Source organism: Perca flavescens, chromosome 21 (assembly GCF_004354835.1).
Source record: "Perca flavescens isolate YP-PL-M2 chromosome 21, PFLA_1.0, whole genome shotgun sequence".
NCBI classification, from domain to species: Eukaryota; Metazoa; Chordata; class Actinopteri; order Perciformes; family Percidae; genus Perca; species Perca flavescens.
Genome location: NC_041351.1, coordinates 20,023,949 through 20,040,243, shown reverse-complemented (window position 1 = coordinate 20,040,243; position 16,295 = coordinate 20,023,949). Strand labels below are relative to the sequence as shown.

General features: G+C 42.0%; 1 protein-coding gene across 1 annotated transcript in view; it reads left to right on the top strand.

Annotated features, from left to right (window-relative positions):
- Positions 1–15,264, top strand: part of tnrc6ba (trinucleotide repeat containing adaptor 6Ba) — a 29,023-nt gene extending 13,759 nt beyond the window's left edge. The window contains exons 8-23 of the mRNA XM_028568582.1: positions 113–315; positions 718–792; positions 2,602–2,811; positions 3,029–3,148; positions 3,360–3,485; positions 4,323–4,484; positions 4,983–5,093; positions 8,284–8,482; positions 8,612–8,782; positions 8,964–9,110; positions 9,308–9,451; positions 9,745–9,837; positions 10,639–10,851; positions 11,226–11,293; positions 11,548–11,687; positions 12,816–15,264. Of these exons, the coding sequence (XP_028424383.1) occupies positions 113–315; positions 718–792; positions 2,602–2,811; positions 3,029–3,148; positions 3,360–3,485; positions 4,323–4,484; positions 4,983–5,093; positions 8,284–8,482; positions 8,612–8,782; positions 8,964–9,110; positions 9,308–9,451; positions 9,745–9,837; positions 10,639–10,851; positions 11,226–11,293; positions 11,548–11,687; positions 12,816–13,380 (2,747 nt within the window). The 3' untranslated portion in view covers positions 13,381–15,264. The remainder of the gene's footprint in view (positions 1–112; positions 316–717; positions 793–2,601; positions 2,812–3,028; positions 3,149–3,359; positions 3,486–4,322; positions 4,485–4,982; positions 5,094–8,283; positions 8,483–8,611; positions 8,783–8,963; positions 9,111–9,307; positions 9,452–9,744; positions 9,838–10,638; positions 10,852–11,225; positions 11,294–11,547; positions 11,688–12,815) is intronic.
- Positions 15,265–16,295: the final 1,031 nt, after the last annotated feature.

The following is a 16,295-nucleotide window of genomic DNA, read 5'->3' as shown; positions in this document are numbered from 1 at the left end:
ATAGTCCATTGGTAAAAAAAAAACATAGAAATGCATTTTAATTTCAGATCTGTTAATTTCTTTTTCACTGTCTGATAGTGGCATTTAGTATTACTTTTTTTTTCACCTACAGGTTCAAAGTCTATGCAAGATGGCTGGGGAGACAAAGAGGGCTCTGTGGCTGCCTCGCGTCACTCAAGCTGGGAGGAGGAGGAGGAGGGTGGCGGCGGTGGCATGTGGAACAGCGCCGGCTCCCAGGGAAGCGGCTCGTCTTGGGGACAGGGAAGCAATGGGGGCTGGGGACAGAACCACACTGGGAAGAAGCCCAGCAACAAGGTGGGTGGTGAAAATAAATCTTGATAAAGGAAAAGCATAACAAAAAAATTAAAGATGTATTCCAAAAAACAAAGGCACAACACTTTGGGACCTGCAACCTTCATGTTGGTAAATAATTCTTAAGGGGATAGTTCAGTTTTTAGAATTATGAAGTATAGTCCAATTAAGGCATGGATGTATTTTATGTCACTATTTAGCCACTATACCATCTCGTAGACACAAGATGAACTAAGTAGAAGTGGAAAGTAGCTGATTTTATGAATTTGACCCACTCTGGGAAAATATCTTCCACTGGTTTTGTATGGCAAGCTTATTGTATTAAATCTAAATTATAATGTATCTCTTAAAACCCTTGTAGAACTTGTGAAATCATTGTCTGCTGACTTTGTATTTGTCTCTAAGGGTCCACTGAAAGCTGGTGGAGGGGACTCGTGGATGAGCCCCATCAACAGACAGTTCTCCAACATGGGGCTGCTGGTAAGATGACATTTTTTTTCACCTTTTACTCATCAGCTGAGTGTTATTGTGGCAAGGAAACATCAAAACCTTCCTTTTTTTTTTTTTTTCAGATGCCTTGTTTTGTACCCACCAGGGTTATTATCCTTAACGAAAACGAACAAAATAACGAAAACTAGGTGGGAAAAAACATTGTCAACTGAAATAAAAATAAAAACAAGGCATTACAAAAAACCATAACTAACTAAAACTGTAATGTCTGTTTACAAAACAAATTAAAAAAAATGATTGAGTAAATGACCTTAGCTTTCTTCTTCGTCAATGTCTTTCATAGAGCAAATAATGTAAACACGATCTTTCAGAGTTGACCTTTCCGACCACAGACCTGTTTTATACAGTCTATGCCATAGATCTATATAGTTTCCAACTAGGAACCCAGAAATTCTGACATTCCACGTCAAATTGAAGACCGCATAGTCCATGCCCCTCGCCCGGCATCATGGCAGTACCTAAAGTCGGAAGAAAGCGGCGGAGTCCTATTTGATTATGACTGTGTCAGATAAAAGCAAGTGCCTTGCAGTGGAAGGTGGTAACTTATGTGGACAATTTATTAAAGGGAAAAATCCCACGAATTTGAGAAGTGCACACAAGGAGGCTTACCTAGCTTACCTTAACAAAGTAAAGGAGAATGCAAAGCCCCCTTTCCCCGAAACAGAAGCTAACCCTGGTACAGGGCCAACAATGGGTTATTATGTGTGTTAACCCACCTACGTCCAGCTAGGCCCTGCAGTGCCCTGCTACGTCATGCTATGCTCTGCTACACCCTGCAATGCCCCCTTACGTCATGCTATGCTCTGCTACACTCTGCAATGCCCCGCTACGCCACAAACTACTATAGCAACTACTATTTCTAGTAATAGTTCCGTTATCTTTGTTGCGACTATAATTGCCACTGTTCATCACGCCCCCAACCGGCACCGGCAGACAACCGCCCACCAAGAGCCTGGGTCTGTCCGAGGTTTCTCCCTAAAAGGAAGTTTTCCTCACCACTTAAGGTTTCTGCATAAAAGGGAGTTTTTCCTCACCGCTGTCACACTAAATGCTTGCTCTTTTGGGAATTACTGGAATTGTTGGGTCTTTGTAAATTATAGAGTGGGGTCTAGACCAACTCTATCTGTAAAGTGTCTCGAGAGAACTTTTCTTATGATTTGATACTATAAATAAAATTTGAAATTGAAAAATTTATACTGGAATGTCTACACAACTGTGTGAGTCAATTGACTTCAAAAAGTTCGCCACTTTACGCGAACCAAAGTTCATATATCTTCTTTAGTCTATTGGCTATTTAGGTTACACGTCACTTACACATTTTGCACTTACTGTGGCGTTTTGTTCAGACTGTTTACATACTTGTGCTAATCATATGTACATTTTATGTACTGGTGTTATTGTTGACGACATTGTGAAAACATATTTCTAAAATTGATGTTTTTGAGTTATTACACAATACTTTTTCTGAACTTTTTGAATCTTGCCCTTGACAAATAACCCATATTACAAAAAAAACTAAAACTAATAAAAACTAAAACTAAGCATTTTCAAAAAATTAAACTTAACTAGCAAACCCACTTTAAAAACTAATTATAAGTAAACTGAAATTTTAAACAAAAAGTCAAAACAAAATTAAAATAAAAACTCATGAAAAATGCAAAACTATAATAAACTTGGTACCCACACACTTATTAGCCAAAATATGCAGGCGTTTGGCAGGTTGGTTATTTCTACATGACAATGTTAATATTGATAATTTTGGCCTTTTCTGCCGGACAGAATGATGATCCCAGTGGCCCAAACATTGACCTGGCACCAGGTTCTCTACAGGAGAAGAAGATGGATGCGGAGAAAAGAGGCATGGGAATGGGGATGAACGATTACAATGGAGACATGAGGAAAGGAGGAAGGGGAGGAGGGGGGATGGCTTATCGTCCACCTGGTTCCAAAGAGGCAGCACCTGGCGATGCTGGGTCCTACTATGACAAGGTAATGTCTCACTGCCACCTTTGGCATCTTTTTCTTCTATGTCTTTCTTATGTCTAGATAACAGTTTGTCCTTTCTTACTCTTCTTTATTTCCTCTTGTGATTCTACCTTTTCTTGCTGGTCTGCCCCATTCCTCCGTGTCTCACTCTTCCCCTACCCCCCACCCCCCTCCTTCACCACCACTCAAATTGGTCTTCCATTGGCTGTCACTGTGACAGACCTTGCCTTTGACCAATCAGGATTGGTGCCTTGGGGAGGAGGGTCCTTGCTCTCTGTATTCACCACCCACTGTCTACAAGCCCCATTCCCTCTTCAACCACACTATTCCCTTTAGACAAGTAAGATAACCACGCCTCTTGTTTCTGTCCTACCATTTCTTACATTATATTCTTGTAGATTTTACATTTTCGAAAAAGTAATCATACAATTATACCCCCAAATTGTCCTGCTCCAGTCTGTCATGTTCTGTGTAATGTGTATGTTCTTCATGTATTTGTCTGCACTTTTATGGGTCCTCTCTAAGATTTCATTTTCCATCTTCGATCACAGGGCAGTCACAGTATCTTTGGCAGTAGTGGAGGGATGGCTCAGTCAAGACACCAGCCAAGTGTCCCACCCATAAACCAGTCCCCAGGGATACGAGCGCAAGTGCCTCATCAGTTCCTGTCACCTCAGGTACCAATGCTTTTGCTTTTATTCTGTGATCAGTATTCCCAGCTTCCCAGCTGTCTACATGTTTACATGTCTACACCTAGCATTGACACAGGAAGTATGTGGGTTGACTGTGTTGGTTGTGAAGCAAGTAATCTCCACAGTTTGTTTGCTCCTAAGTAAGCAATTAAACGCATAATTACTTCTTAACTTGGAAGTTTTAAATGTTGCAATGTCCACCTCTACATTCATGCTTGTGTGAGCAATTTCTATGACTCACTTGTTATGATAAGCTGGTAACTCGTATTTTGTAGGGAAATGCAATGTAGACATCTGCTTTTGACATTTGTATCTTCATGAACTTCATTGATATTAATTTATAAGATGAGATCTTGCAGTGAGGCTGGTGGGGAAACCTTTATTTGTAAATAGGCTCCAATGTGGGATAAACACACTCGATCAGATAATTGCATACATTACTCGTCTTTGTGCTGTAAATCTTCTGACATAGTTTCTAATGGTCTGATTCTTGTGTATGAGCTTACACAATGTGCTCTGCTTGCAGTGTGCATAGTGTCTATTTGTCAGTGCGGTCCCTAGAGTGCATAATCTCTCTTCAGGACATGTTTCCCCGCTTAATTCTAAAGAATACAAATACAAAGTGAAATACATGTCTTTTTTTAGCAATCAATTCCATTCACTCACTTGAGTCAAGGCACTTGTTAACAGTTAATGAGAACATAAAAGAGAATCATTGTTAATCAGGGAGAAGCAGTAAGCTAATGTGGTTGCTAGTGGTTACAGCACCAAAGTGTTTCTGTGGTAACAGGTGTGCTTGCCTGCCGTTGTGTCTGTCTCCAGGTGCCAGGCTCTGTGCTGAAGCAGATGCCCCCTCCCAGCGGGAGCGTGGGGGGTGTTGGCGGCGTGGCAGGAGTCGGGGGAGGTGTGTTCCCTCCACAGCTGTCCCCCCAGCATATCGCCATGCTCAGCAGCATCTACCCACCTCACATCCAGTTTCAGCTGGTAAGAAGCAGCACTATACATCTCAGAGTTCCGTCACAGGTCTGCTGAGTCTGGAAATATATGGAGAAATTATATGATATTATATATGACCGTTTGAAAGTTTCACAAAAAAGGTTTCATACTTTTCACATATGATTGTACATTTTGTGTAATACAGTAAATATCAACAAATTGTGATTTTTACTCTCTCTGCATCTCACATTTTCACCCACAAAATACATGAAATCACTAGGTGAAGTAACTAGGTGAAAAATATTTATTTTGGAAATTGAAACGGTGTAGTAACCCTGTCACCATCAAAGTCAAAAGTTTGTGATACAAATGTATTTTGCTACATCTCTGACTCACAGTGGAGCCAGCTCTACATAGTACTCAGTTGACACGTTGGTTTGTCAATGCAAAGCTTTAAAATTGCTGTGCAGATTGCATTTTTGTCTCTGTTGCCATCTCACTCCTCCTCATTTCTTTTTCTGTTTCGCTCTGACTGTGTTCGTTCAGGCTTGTCAGCTCCTCCTCCAGCAGCAGCAGCAGCAGCCGCAACCGCAGCAGCTACTGCAAAACCAGAGGAAGTTCACGCCGAACGTGCGGCAGCAGACTGACCCTCAACAGGTACACATAAACACATTTCACTGGTGTTGCGTTTCATTAGTGGTTGAACAGCCCCTCAGCCCTCGATATCATGTAGCAGCATACATTGCACGGAGGCCACTTGGAGAGCAGAGTGAAAGTGGGTGGGACAGGAGCAGGGATATAAATGGAACACACCTGCCCTTGTTCACTTTCAGTCCAAACTATATGGATCGCGGCCAGTTGTAGGCTAAGCGCTGCTGCTTCAAGTGTGTTTTATTTTCCATCTTTTTTTCCATTAACCGGCATTCTATCGCTGTTTTTATGTTTGTTCTGTCTGCTTATGTCATGTCATTCCCTTGATGTAAAGCATTTCTTGTGTGAAAGGCGCTATACAAATATTTATGAAATGTGTTATAAGTGCATTTTACAAATCATCATAAATACCTGCAGACTCATTTTTCAATGAGGCTTGGTATGCATGAGTTTTTTTTTTTTTTTTTTTTTTGTGATCAATTTTTCATTGGCACCTTCAGACATACAAAACAAATTACACAACGTGTGACAAGTTATAGCAGATGGTGCACAGAAGAGAAACACAAATTGAACAAGAACAAAAACCCTCTCCCACCCCCCACCCTCTGTGGTCTCGAGGAAAACAAAACAAACAGAAATCACACCTTGCCTAATCACTCTCCTCTACTTCTTGTGGGGTTGAGGTCATTGAGTCTGAGTTGAGCTATAATTTTCTTAGATGCAGTTGAACTGGCTAGCCAAATTTTCTTCTGTCTCCCAAGCAGGTGTAATTTAGAGTCGTCATTAAGTAACAAAACAATCGGGTCAGTAGGAATTCGACATCCTATCACATCAGATATTATTGATGTTGTTTTATTCCAGAACTCATGCACCTGTTCACACTCCCAGACCATATGCAGGAAAGTTCCAGTTTTTTCAGGTTGACAGATCGTGCAATAGGGAGTGGGAATAGGTGTTTGGGTTCATTTCTTTAAAGTAGCTACCACAAAGGTTTACCTATTTTGGATTAGTCATATACCACCTTACTTTTAACCAGCAAATCTGTTGTGCTGTATTGAAATAACTGTCCCCACACAACTCTTTAACAAAAAAGGTACTGTTTACTGAACAATAACTTAAATGTATAAATAACATTTAGCCGTTAGATTGAATAACAAAAAAAAGCATATTACAAATCACACCCTTCAAATATGCTAACTGCAATATTTCTTAAAAATATTACACCGTAGCTACCCCTTTACCCGTTTCTCTATCAGTTTCCACTTAAAACACTCCAGCTACACAACATGATTCCTCCTTAAAGCATTTCAATGTAAAACTTACTCAAACCCTCTTAAACCACTGTGTTAATACACCCCTACCCACACCTACCCACCCACCACCCACACACACCCACACACGCCGAGAGAAGAAAAAAGAAAAAAGTTGCGGGCTCATGTGGACGTGCAGCAGCCAGCAGGACGTTATCTTCAGTAAAGCAAACGCACCGAAATCCAATTTACAGTTAGCTGTTAGTCCAAGAAACGCAGCTCAAACACGAAAACCAGTCACCAGCTACGGCAAAGTCCTCTTCAGCAAGGAAACACGCTGTCGTCCTCTCCGGTCCAAAATCAGCGTCCTCCAAACCAGCAACTCTCCGCCGTTAGCTCGAACTTTAGCTAGTCCGTTAGCTTCAACTTTAGCCAGGCACACTAGGACGTTTGTTCTAAACCACTGCTGTTAGACAGGAAAAGTGCCGTAGTGTAGCTACACCTCTTCAGCTTCGTTATTCCACTTAGATCGTTTCCAAGCTAACTAGCGTCTCTCCATGTTTCTCAGTGTTTTCTTTCCTCTTCTCGATTTGCGATCCTCTCCACTCTGCCGTGTCTTCGCTAAGCCGTTTGGCGTGTGTGTGTGGGTGTGAAACGGGTTAGCTAGGCTACTGAAAATGTTATTTTTCATTTAAATGCTTATGCCGCGGCCGGAAAATTAACGTGCAACGTCATTGCGTTATAATCGATTATGGTGGCCCACTGCATCGATGCAGCATCGTCCACGTCCGCGATGCAATGCATCAATTATTTGATTAATTTCAACACCTCTACTGGTGATTTGGGTTCTTGGAACAGTGGGAAATGTTGTCCCAAACTGTCTCCCAATTAACTGCATTCCCCTCAGGGCTCAGCTCTCGCTTCCATTTCCCCACTATTGGGAGTTCTCCTATGGATGCTTGCATCAGTTTAGCATAAATCCTGGACACTAATCCTCTCACAGGAAAATCAACAATCCATTTAATGACTGGGTGCTCCTCAAGACTATTTTCCCATGGTACTCCATAACATTTTAGGGCTGATCTTAAGCTAAGATAAAAGTAAAAGGATGTCCTGGGGACCTCAAAACTAGCTCTCATATCTTCAAAACTCAACATACCTTTCTCATTGAATAGCTGGTCTAAAGTATAAATACCTCTGTCACTCCACTGCTTAAAAGCAAAGGGTTTGTTACCAGACTTTAAGTGTGCCTTGTGCCACATTGGGGTATTGAAATGGCACTTATTGGTGTAGCATAGTTACTCCTCGACCTGTTTAAAGGCTGCATGAGTTTCTGATTTAGAAAGTTTGTGATCTCTATCATGATTGGATCATATTATTGCTAGTGGTTACCTTGCAAAAACAATTTTTTCTTGCGTTTAAAGATAATGCTGGCAATTAAGAAATCACAAGTACAACAATCTAAATACATATTAACTGACATTAGTTATATTAACTACATTTTTCACATACATACAATATCATACTATCAATTAGTTCTGCTTAAATGCCGAAATGTATTTATTCAATTTATTCATCTTCTCCTTCTTTGGTGGTCAGCCAACAGTACTGGTTGTACATTACTGCCACCTAACCCTGGATGCATTTTCTTGCACCAAATGCATAACTGCAAAGCATTGTGGGTGATATCCACCTCTGGAGTGACCATCATGGATCACTCGCTCCCTCAGCCCTACATTGGTCAATCTCACCAAGTTCCCTTGAGCTTTTCAGACAAATGGAACAACGCTTAAGATGGCGGCGTGGGATTCCCCCGAGGGGAAGCGCTGAGGGGAAGTGAACGAGGACATGAACCACTAATGAAATGCAGCGTCAGTTTTTGTCACTTCTGTACATCCTCCTCCCAGGTCCTGACTCTTGTATTTTTTTTTGTCGTGTTTCCTTAGCTGGCCAGGATAATGGCGGTGCTCCAGCAGCAGAGGCAGCAGCAACAGGTCGGGGGTTTAGGCGGCAGCTCCAAACTCTCCCCCTCCCACCATGGTGGAGGTGTTGGTCCCAAACTGCCCGGGGTTGATACCATGCACCACCCAGGCCTGGCAGGATCTGTGGCTGACCTGCACCAGAAAACTCTCGGGCCGTATTCCGGTGAGTTCTTGTTCTTTGACCGGTTTAAGAAGAAAAAAAAGAAGCAGCTAAATCTCTCGCTCTCCCTTTACTTACTTAAAAAAATAACCCTCTTCATGTTTCCCTCTGTTCTCTGTCTCTTCCTCTAAGCAGGGTTTGGTTCTGGGGTGAACCTCCCAGGTCTGGACCTGGGTGGCTCTGTAGTGGGGGGACCTGGGGGCATGAAGGACCTAGGGATTCAGCAGTCCCGCTTCAAATGGATGATGGAAGGACACTCTTCTCCAGACACCTCCTCACCTGAGAATGCATTCCACAAAAATGGTAAGATTGTGTTGTTGTGGTTATTGTTTTGTTATACTAATGTTGTTTTATAAGAAGCGGAATACATAAAGGTCTTGAGGCAGATAGTGTTAATGGGATTAGCTGTGAAGTCACATAAAGGTTACATTAGTTAACCCATCTGGTATTCAGTGATGTAACCTACATTATCATTGCCTTCCAGGTCCTGTCCCCCCCATGAAGATGCCAGGCGGCTCGCCCTACTCTCAGTATGACATGATGGTTGGAGACGGGCTGGGAGACAACTGGCATCGCACCCCTGGCAACAAGATGGGTACCAAGCCTACCCCCACGCCCAGCTGGCCCCCTGGTAAATGACAAGTCATAGTTAAAGTTATAACCTGCGCTAGAGGATCCCACAAGGTTTAAAATAAGACAAAAAGGAGAAGAAGTCTTTTCTGTTTCGGAGAACAATTTAGGAATGTTCTCTCTACCTTTTTTTTTTTTTTTTTTTTTTTTTTATTTATAAAACTAGCTTCAACATGTGCATGTGTGTTTCTTTTTTAGAGTTCCAGCCTGGTGTGCCCTGGAAGGGAATCGACCGTGTCGACCCTGATTCTGACCCTTACATGACCCCAGGGAGCATGATGGGAAACGCAGTGTCCCCTAACCTCAATGATACTGAGCACCAGTTGTTACAAGACAATACTGGTAAGCATTTAACCGCTCCACCGCCTCATTATCTGTACCATAAGATGTATGAACACACCATATCTAGCAGTTACTTAGTTTACCTTCTTTGTTTGTCTTCTGGTACCATTTCTTGCCTTGTTGCACAAAGAAAGATGTTTTCAGCCTTCTTTGTGTTTTGATCTTTTTTTGTTTTCATAGTTTTGCTTGTGTTCGCTTTGTATGAAGATTAGACAAAATAGTTTTTTAGCCAATGAACAAGTCTCCATAAATATGGATTCTGTTTTTTGAATATTTGTGCCTTTTGTTTGCAGATCCCACCCCTCCCCTCAACACCTTGCTGCCTTCACCTGGTGCCTGGCCCTACAGTGCCTCAGACAGTCCCCTCAACCACGCACACAACTCAGGTAACCACACACACACACTCAACATCATTTCTGGGCTGGTGTGTGGCTTTGTCTTCATTTCTGATTAGAGCTTAAACGATTGGTTAATTAATTGATAACTCAACTGTCGAAGGAAATAACCGGTAACTTAACCATTGGTTATTCGTTTGTGGTTATTTTTCAAACATAAATGTCAAACATTCATTACTTCCAACTTCTCAATTGTGGGCTTTAGTAAGTTGTGATTGTGAGAAATTGTTATTTTTCACTATCCTTTGACATTTCATAGATCAAACAGTGAATCGATTGATTGAGAAAATAATCAGCAGATGATTTGCTAATGAAAATAATCGTAAGTCGCTGCCCTATTTCTGATTGTCCCTCACATATATTGTCTTGATGTATTTAAAATACTGTATTTATTGTATGTAACTGAATGATAGAAGTCACAACTTACACAACTTGTACTTGATAGTTCAGCTGTCATAATCTAAAGCAACTCACTCCATGCACCATCTCCAAAATGTGATTAAACAAGCTGGAGAATTGTAATGCCGGAAAATTGTATGCTCAATGCAGTATTATAAATGATAAAGTGGTTTGATTATGTCAAACAAGGGAAAGCCTCTTCAGCTGCATGGGCATAACGACATTACATCTTAATAATTGTAAATTATAAAAGCGGACTTGGCCTTTTATCTTGTACTTGCGTCTCTGTCAAAGTTCTTCTTGATTACAATGCTGGTTTTGCTACCTATTGGCATAATGTTTACCAGTGTACAACCCCTCCAGACCCTCATTCACTTTTCTGTAACCCTACAGCAAAGTACATAGACTACAAGACCAGCTGGCCCCCAGAGCCCATCGGACACAAGTCCTGGAAAGCGACTCGCGGCAGCAGCCAGAACCAGCTGTCCCAGCTTTCCCGCCCACCTCCAGGACTAGCCAGTCAAAAGCAGCCATCGCCTTCTCCTTGGTCTGGCGGAGCTCCTCGATTGGCTGGCCGGGGCTGGGGCGGTGGCTCGAGCACCACTGGTAATGCCCGTTGCATTTTTCATGTTGTTTCGGTTACAAGGTTGCCTTTTCCTCATCCAGGCATAGTGCTCGTTGAATCATTCATCTGATTTAAATGTACAGGAGATAAAACAACTGGCTCTGATTGCTTAGCTACAACACAGTGCTCTTTTGAACCAAAATGTCCATTTATATTTGATTTGGAAGAGTAGCCAAGCTTCAGTGGAAGCAGCAGGGAATGTTATTCATTTTTTATTACATTTAAGAAGCCGAGGGGAAAAACAGAGTGCAATTGTGTTCACAGGGAATGTGGAAAACTCCCACTCACACTTTTTCCCCTGTTTGCTCTCTCTCTCGCTCGCTCTCTCTCTCCCCCCCTCTCTCTGCCTCTGCAGCCTCGACCTGGAGTGACGGCAGCTCTCGGGAAAGCTGCTGGTTGGTGCTCAGCAACCTCACACCACAGGTAATAACAGAAATGTTTTACAAAGACAACTGCTGAAACATCCGTGGGGGAAAATAGTAATATATTTTTTTTATTTTCTTTGTTTTTGGAAAGATCTAGAGCTGTAACTATTTCAATAAAAAAAAATTTTTTATCTCACTTCATGCATGCACGAATCATAAACGAGCACATGGAAACGCTGCTCTGAAATTCATACCCAAACCCGTCAATCTTCCATTTAAGTTCACCGTCGTCCATCTTGTATATTCCTGCAGATTGATGGCTCCACTCTGAGGACCATCTGCATGCAGCACGGCCCTCTTCTGACCTTTCACCTTGGCCTGACCCAGGGCACCGCTCTGATTCGCTACAGCTCCAAACAGGAGGCAGCCAAAGCCCAGAGCGCACTCCACATGTAAGACTCTCTAAGTCTGTTGTTTTGATGACATCTTTACAATATCACTCTCATATCTGTATGGTAAATCTGTAACTAAAACCAGTAGCCTATAAAGCTCAATAATTTAAAACTTATCTAATTTGTTTTACCTGTGTTAAAAAAAAAAAAAAAAATTATAATAATAAAAAAACTGAAATGTAATTTTTACACTTTGGTGTTTGTACGAATCAAACAAACACCATGTACAATGTTTATTATTGATCGCATTACACGCTGAGCCAATGGCATGAAACTCCCAAATGGGCGTGGCCTTGTTTGAAAAAATCAGATGGATGGATGAAAAGTTATATTTGTATAATTTATTAATATTTTATTTTGCTAAAATGACATATTTACACCGCTAAAAGACATATCTAGAGTAATGAAAATTAGTTTTGCTAGGACATTCACGTAGCTTATCTGTGTTGCCAGATATTGTAAGAGTTTGGTCCTGATACAGAAACAAAGTTAATTTTCTCCTGATGTGTCTGTTTGAAAAATGGCCCTTTTGTGTCCGAATGTTCAGGAGATATATGGCTTGTGATGAATGGGTTCAATATTTACTTTGGTGACTATGGGGTGGAAAAAAAATCAGTCATCTGTTTTCACAATCATTTCTCCCATTGGAATCAATACACTCAGGACCGTCTCTGGCCAGTTTAGTTGTTTCTCTGTTTCCAGTCTTTATGCTAAGCTAAGCTAAGCGTCTGCCGGCGTAGTTTAATATTTTCCATACAAATATAAGAGTGGTATCAATCTTCTCATCTAACTTTCGCCAAGAAAGCAAATAAGTGTATTTCCCAAAATGTCAAACGATTTGGCACTGGGAGGCACTGTAATTTCAAGTCATTAACTGCTTTACCATTAGTATGTGGGCATGGTATAAGGCATCTTGTTACCGAAAACCTCCGTCAATTCAAGCCTATTCACCTCATCGCTATATACAGTAATACTGTATCGTGGTAACTAGTAAATCTATTTCATCTAGTAAAAATGGAAAGAATTGTACCGCATAAAAACAAGAACTTGTATCACATGACGTGTTTTACAGTATAATTTATTGTAAACCCCATAAGGCTGACAGACAGACTTTTTGTTTTCTATCAGGTGTGTTCTGGGTAACACCACCATCTTGGCGGAGTTTGTGAGCGAGGAGGATGTGGCTCGCTACATTGCACATTCCCAGGCAGGAGGAGCAGGGAGTGGAGGAACCACGGCCGGCTCTGCGGGCTCCGGGCCGACGGCATCCTCCGCGGTGGGGGCCAACGGTAACGGAGGGAGCTGCGAGAGGGGTGGCGCAGGAAGCAGCGGTGGGGGAGGAGTAGAAGGAGGCTCCACAGCTGGAGGAGCAGGAAACGGAGGAGCCGGGCCTTCCAGCTCCGGGTGGCAGAGTCTGGACAGCACAGGCAGCTCATCGGACCAGTCCTCCACCCAGGGGCCCGGGCTGGGCATCTTCACCCAGTGGAGCAGCAATGGGACCGGGGTGGGCGGGGCTGGAGGCATGGAGGCCGGAAGACAGGGTCTGTGGGGGGGGATGGGTGGGATGAGCGGGGCGGGATACCCTAGCAGTAGCCTCTGGGGTTCCCCAGCACTTGAGGACCGTCACCAGATGGGCAGCCCCGCCTCGCTGCTGCCAGGGGACCTGCTGGGCGGGGGGGCTGACTCCATCTGAGGGCGCCGACTGACACACACATTTTACACCCAAGTTGTAATACATATGTCACACTCTGTATTTATTTACTTGTAGAGATGACATGAATCAAAGCTACTTTGGTCACTCAACATTCATACTACACACAGGCTACATGGAGTACATGCACACATTATTTTCAGCACATACACATTAAACCGCTAAACTTTAAATGAAGACAACAGTAAAACTTGAACCGGATAAAAAAAAAAAAGGTGAAAACCATTACACTCTTTAGGACCCAACTGGATAGCTCTTTGTCTTTCTACTCCAATTCTCACCATCTGCATTCAGAGACCCGATCACTCAGGCATGCACTGTAGACAGGCTCAGCCAGAGTCGTACATGTCAACAAGTTTAGCTATTGCTGTTTTTAGTGTGCCACAACTTCCTTCTTTTGTATTACTATTTAACGGTTGAATCTCAAAATTCAGACTTGCAGACTGAGCCATCATAGACCTGGCTGGCTGGCGTACTTCTAAGTTCTCATGTTCGGAAGTTTGAGAGTGGGGAAGGATCTGGAGTTTGTAGAAAATGTGGGACGGCGCCACACGACCGAGTCCAATGGACGATCGGCAACCTTTGTTGAGATGTGGGAAAAGTAGGTACCGACACCTCTACAAAAATATGTCATCAACATGGGACCCAGGGTAAAAAGAAAAAAGAAAAATCAAAACCGAAACAACATTAGCCGAACTTGCACTATATGCCTCTGGGTTTGTTGTTGACACATCCTCCACAAATCCCTCCATTTTTTTTTAACCAGAGCTACAAAACAACTACACAGACCTTACAGGACGACTACAAGTTCCAACAGCAGTGGCCTTGGCTAACAACCAGCGGCCGCCCGCCATGTCAGCAGCCTTCACAACTTCTCATCAGTTACACATTGCTCTTATATTTGACAAGCAAAATTGTATCTCCTTGTTGATGTACGTCGGTTGTTTATCATATTTTCTTCTGTTTTAAAAGAAAAGAGAAACGTGTGAAACTTTGTGGAAATTCAGAGATGTCCTTTTTTCCCTTCAAACACTGACCTCGCTATTTGTATTTTTTTTTTTTTCTTACTCGAGAAATCAAGTTGGTTATTATATATTGTCATGATGTTAATGACTACGATCACTTATTTACTCGCTGTACAAGGTGCCCTCCTGCCTGCCTGTGCATGCATGAAAGGAGTGATGACAGTATGACCGAATGGGGGAGGATGTGATGAAGATAATGACGAGGATATCGGGAGTGTCTGTTATTCTTACAATGTTGAATGTTTTGTTTTTCTTTTCTTTCTTGTCCGTGAGAGATTTGTGTGTGCGTGAGTGTGAGTGTGTGTGACAGTGAGTGTGTGTGCTTTTGAACACTTATCTGCTCCAGTCAGGGAAGTGAATAATTGTTAATCTGACATCTTACATTTGAAAGTGTGTGTGTGGATGTGTATACATGTTTGCGTGCTTGACTGTCTGGATATTGTAATAGCTAAAAAGTAAAAAAAGAAAAAAACATTGGCACTATTGCATATGTCGCTTAAGTTGTTTTTTTTAGCTGCATTTTGTTCCTGTTTTTTTTCTGCCAAATGCAATAAGAGAATATTTTGTTTTTAAGACGAAGCAACCAACTGAAGGCATTTCTATTAAGATGCCAAATCCTACCATACCAAGCTGAGCTGGAACAGTGTTTTACAGACACGTTAAAAACATTACCTGTTATGTTTTACTGTTTGTCTTTTTTTGTTATTATGTATCAATTTAAATTAAGTCAGTCTTTATTATCACTCCTGTTCAGGATGTTTTCATTTATTTCAGATGTTACAAAAAGGAGAGGAAATTAATTTAAAGCAGAAAAGAACAAGATAATAAAGGTTGAATTGAAGTCTGTAGTGGTTTATTGTTTGATCTGTGCGGCAGAGTTGTTAACCGTTGATCTATAGCAGGGCCGGCCCTAGACTTTTGGGGGCCCTAAGCAGGATTTGGTTTGGGGACTCTCCACATTGTAACATGTTGCCACTGCACTTGGCACTTAACCAACTTGTGTATTGTAAATATTAGTTTAAGCACTCATAATGTACAAATACGCATTTAAAGACTAATATGAGACCTATTAGCAGCAACGCTATCTTTAAATAGACCGGCTCTGTTATGAGCTCTATTGTGGGACATTTTAAGCGCTCTTGGGTCACCCTGGTAGCCACGGGGCCCTAAGCAGACGCTTAGTTTGCTTATGGGGCCGGCTCTGACCTATAGGATGTCAGGTATTCATAGCCCATTTTCCTGCTGTTTCAGGTTAGATGCCAACCATCTTATAAATGCAGTTGTTCCTTTGCCATTCGACTGTAAAGTCAATGGGACTGGCTGCCAATGCATCTTTGTTCCATAAGCAAAAAAAAAAAGTCCCCTGTACTTGTTGGCAGTGCTAGAAAAGTTAATGTTAGGGTGAATGCTGCATACATTCTGGCGCAGTCTCTGGTTTTCCATTCCCTCTTATACTGTCATGTTTATTCTGTTTTAACTTTTCTGTTTTTAAACGAGTAATTAAGTAATTGCAATGCAGATAATGTCCCTCAAGTCCAAGGTTTCCTCTCTGATTGACAACTTTAGGAAAGGGTGATTTAGGTTCGCAAACATCGACAGACGTTTAGAGAGGATTTATTTTCAAATCAATTGCGATACACGCCCATAACCTTAACCAATCACAATCAGTCTGCTAGAACACATTCTGTTTATTATGTATTCATATTGTATTTATGGGTTTCATTTAGCCTGACGTGGTCATACTCAGATTCTAGTCAGAATGAGTCTGAAACCGCTCCATTGGGCTGTGACTATGGGGCGTGTTCCAACCGAACCAGGAAAAAAAATGCCTCTGCATTCATTGGATAGACCTCCAACCAATCAGAGCAACGG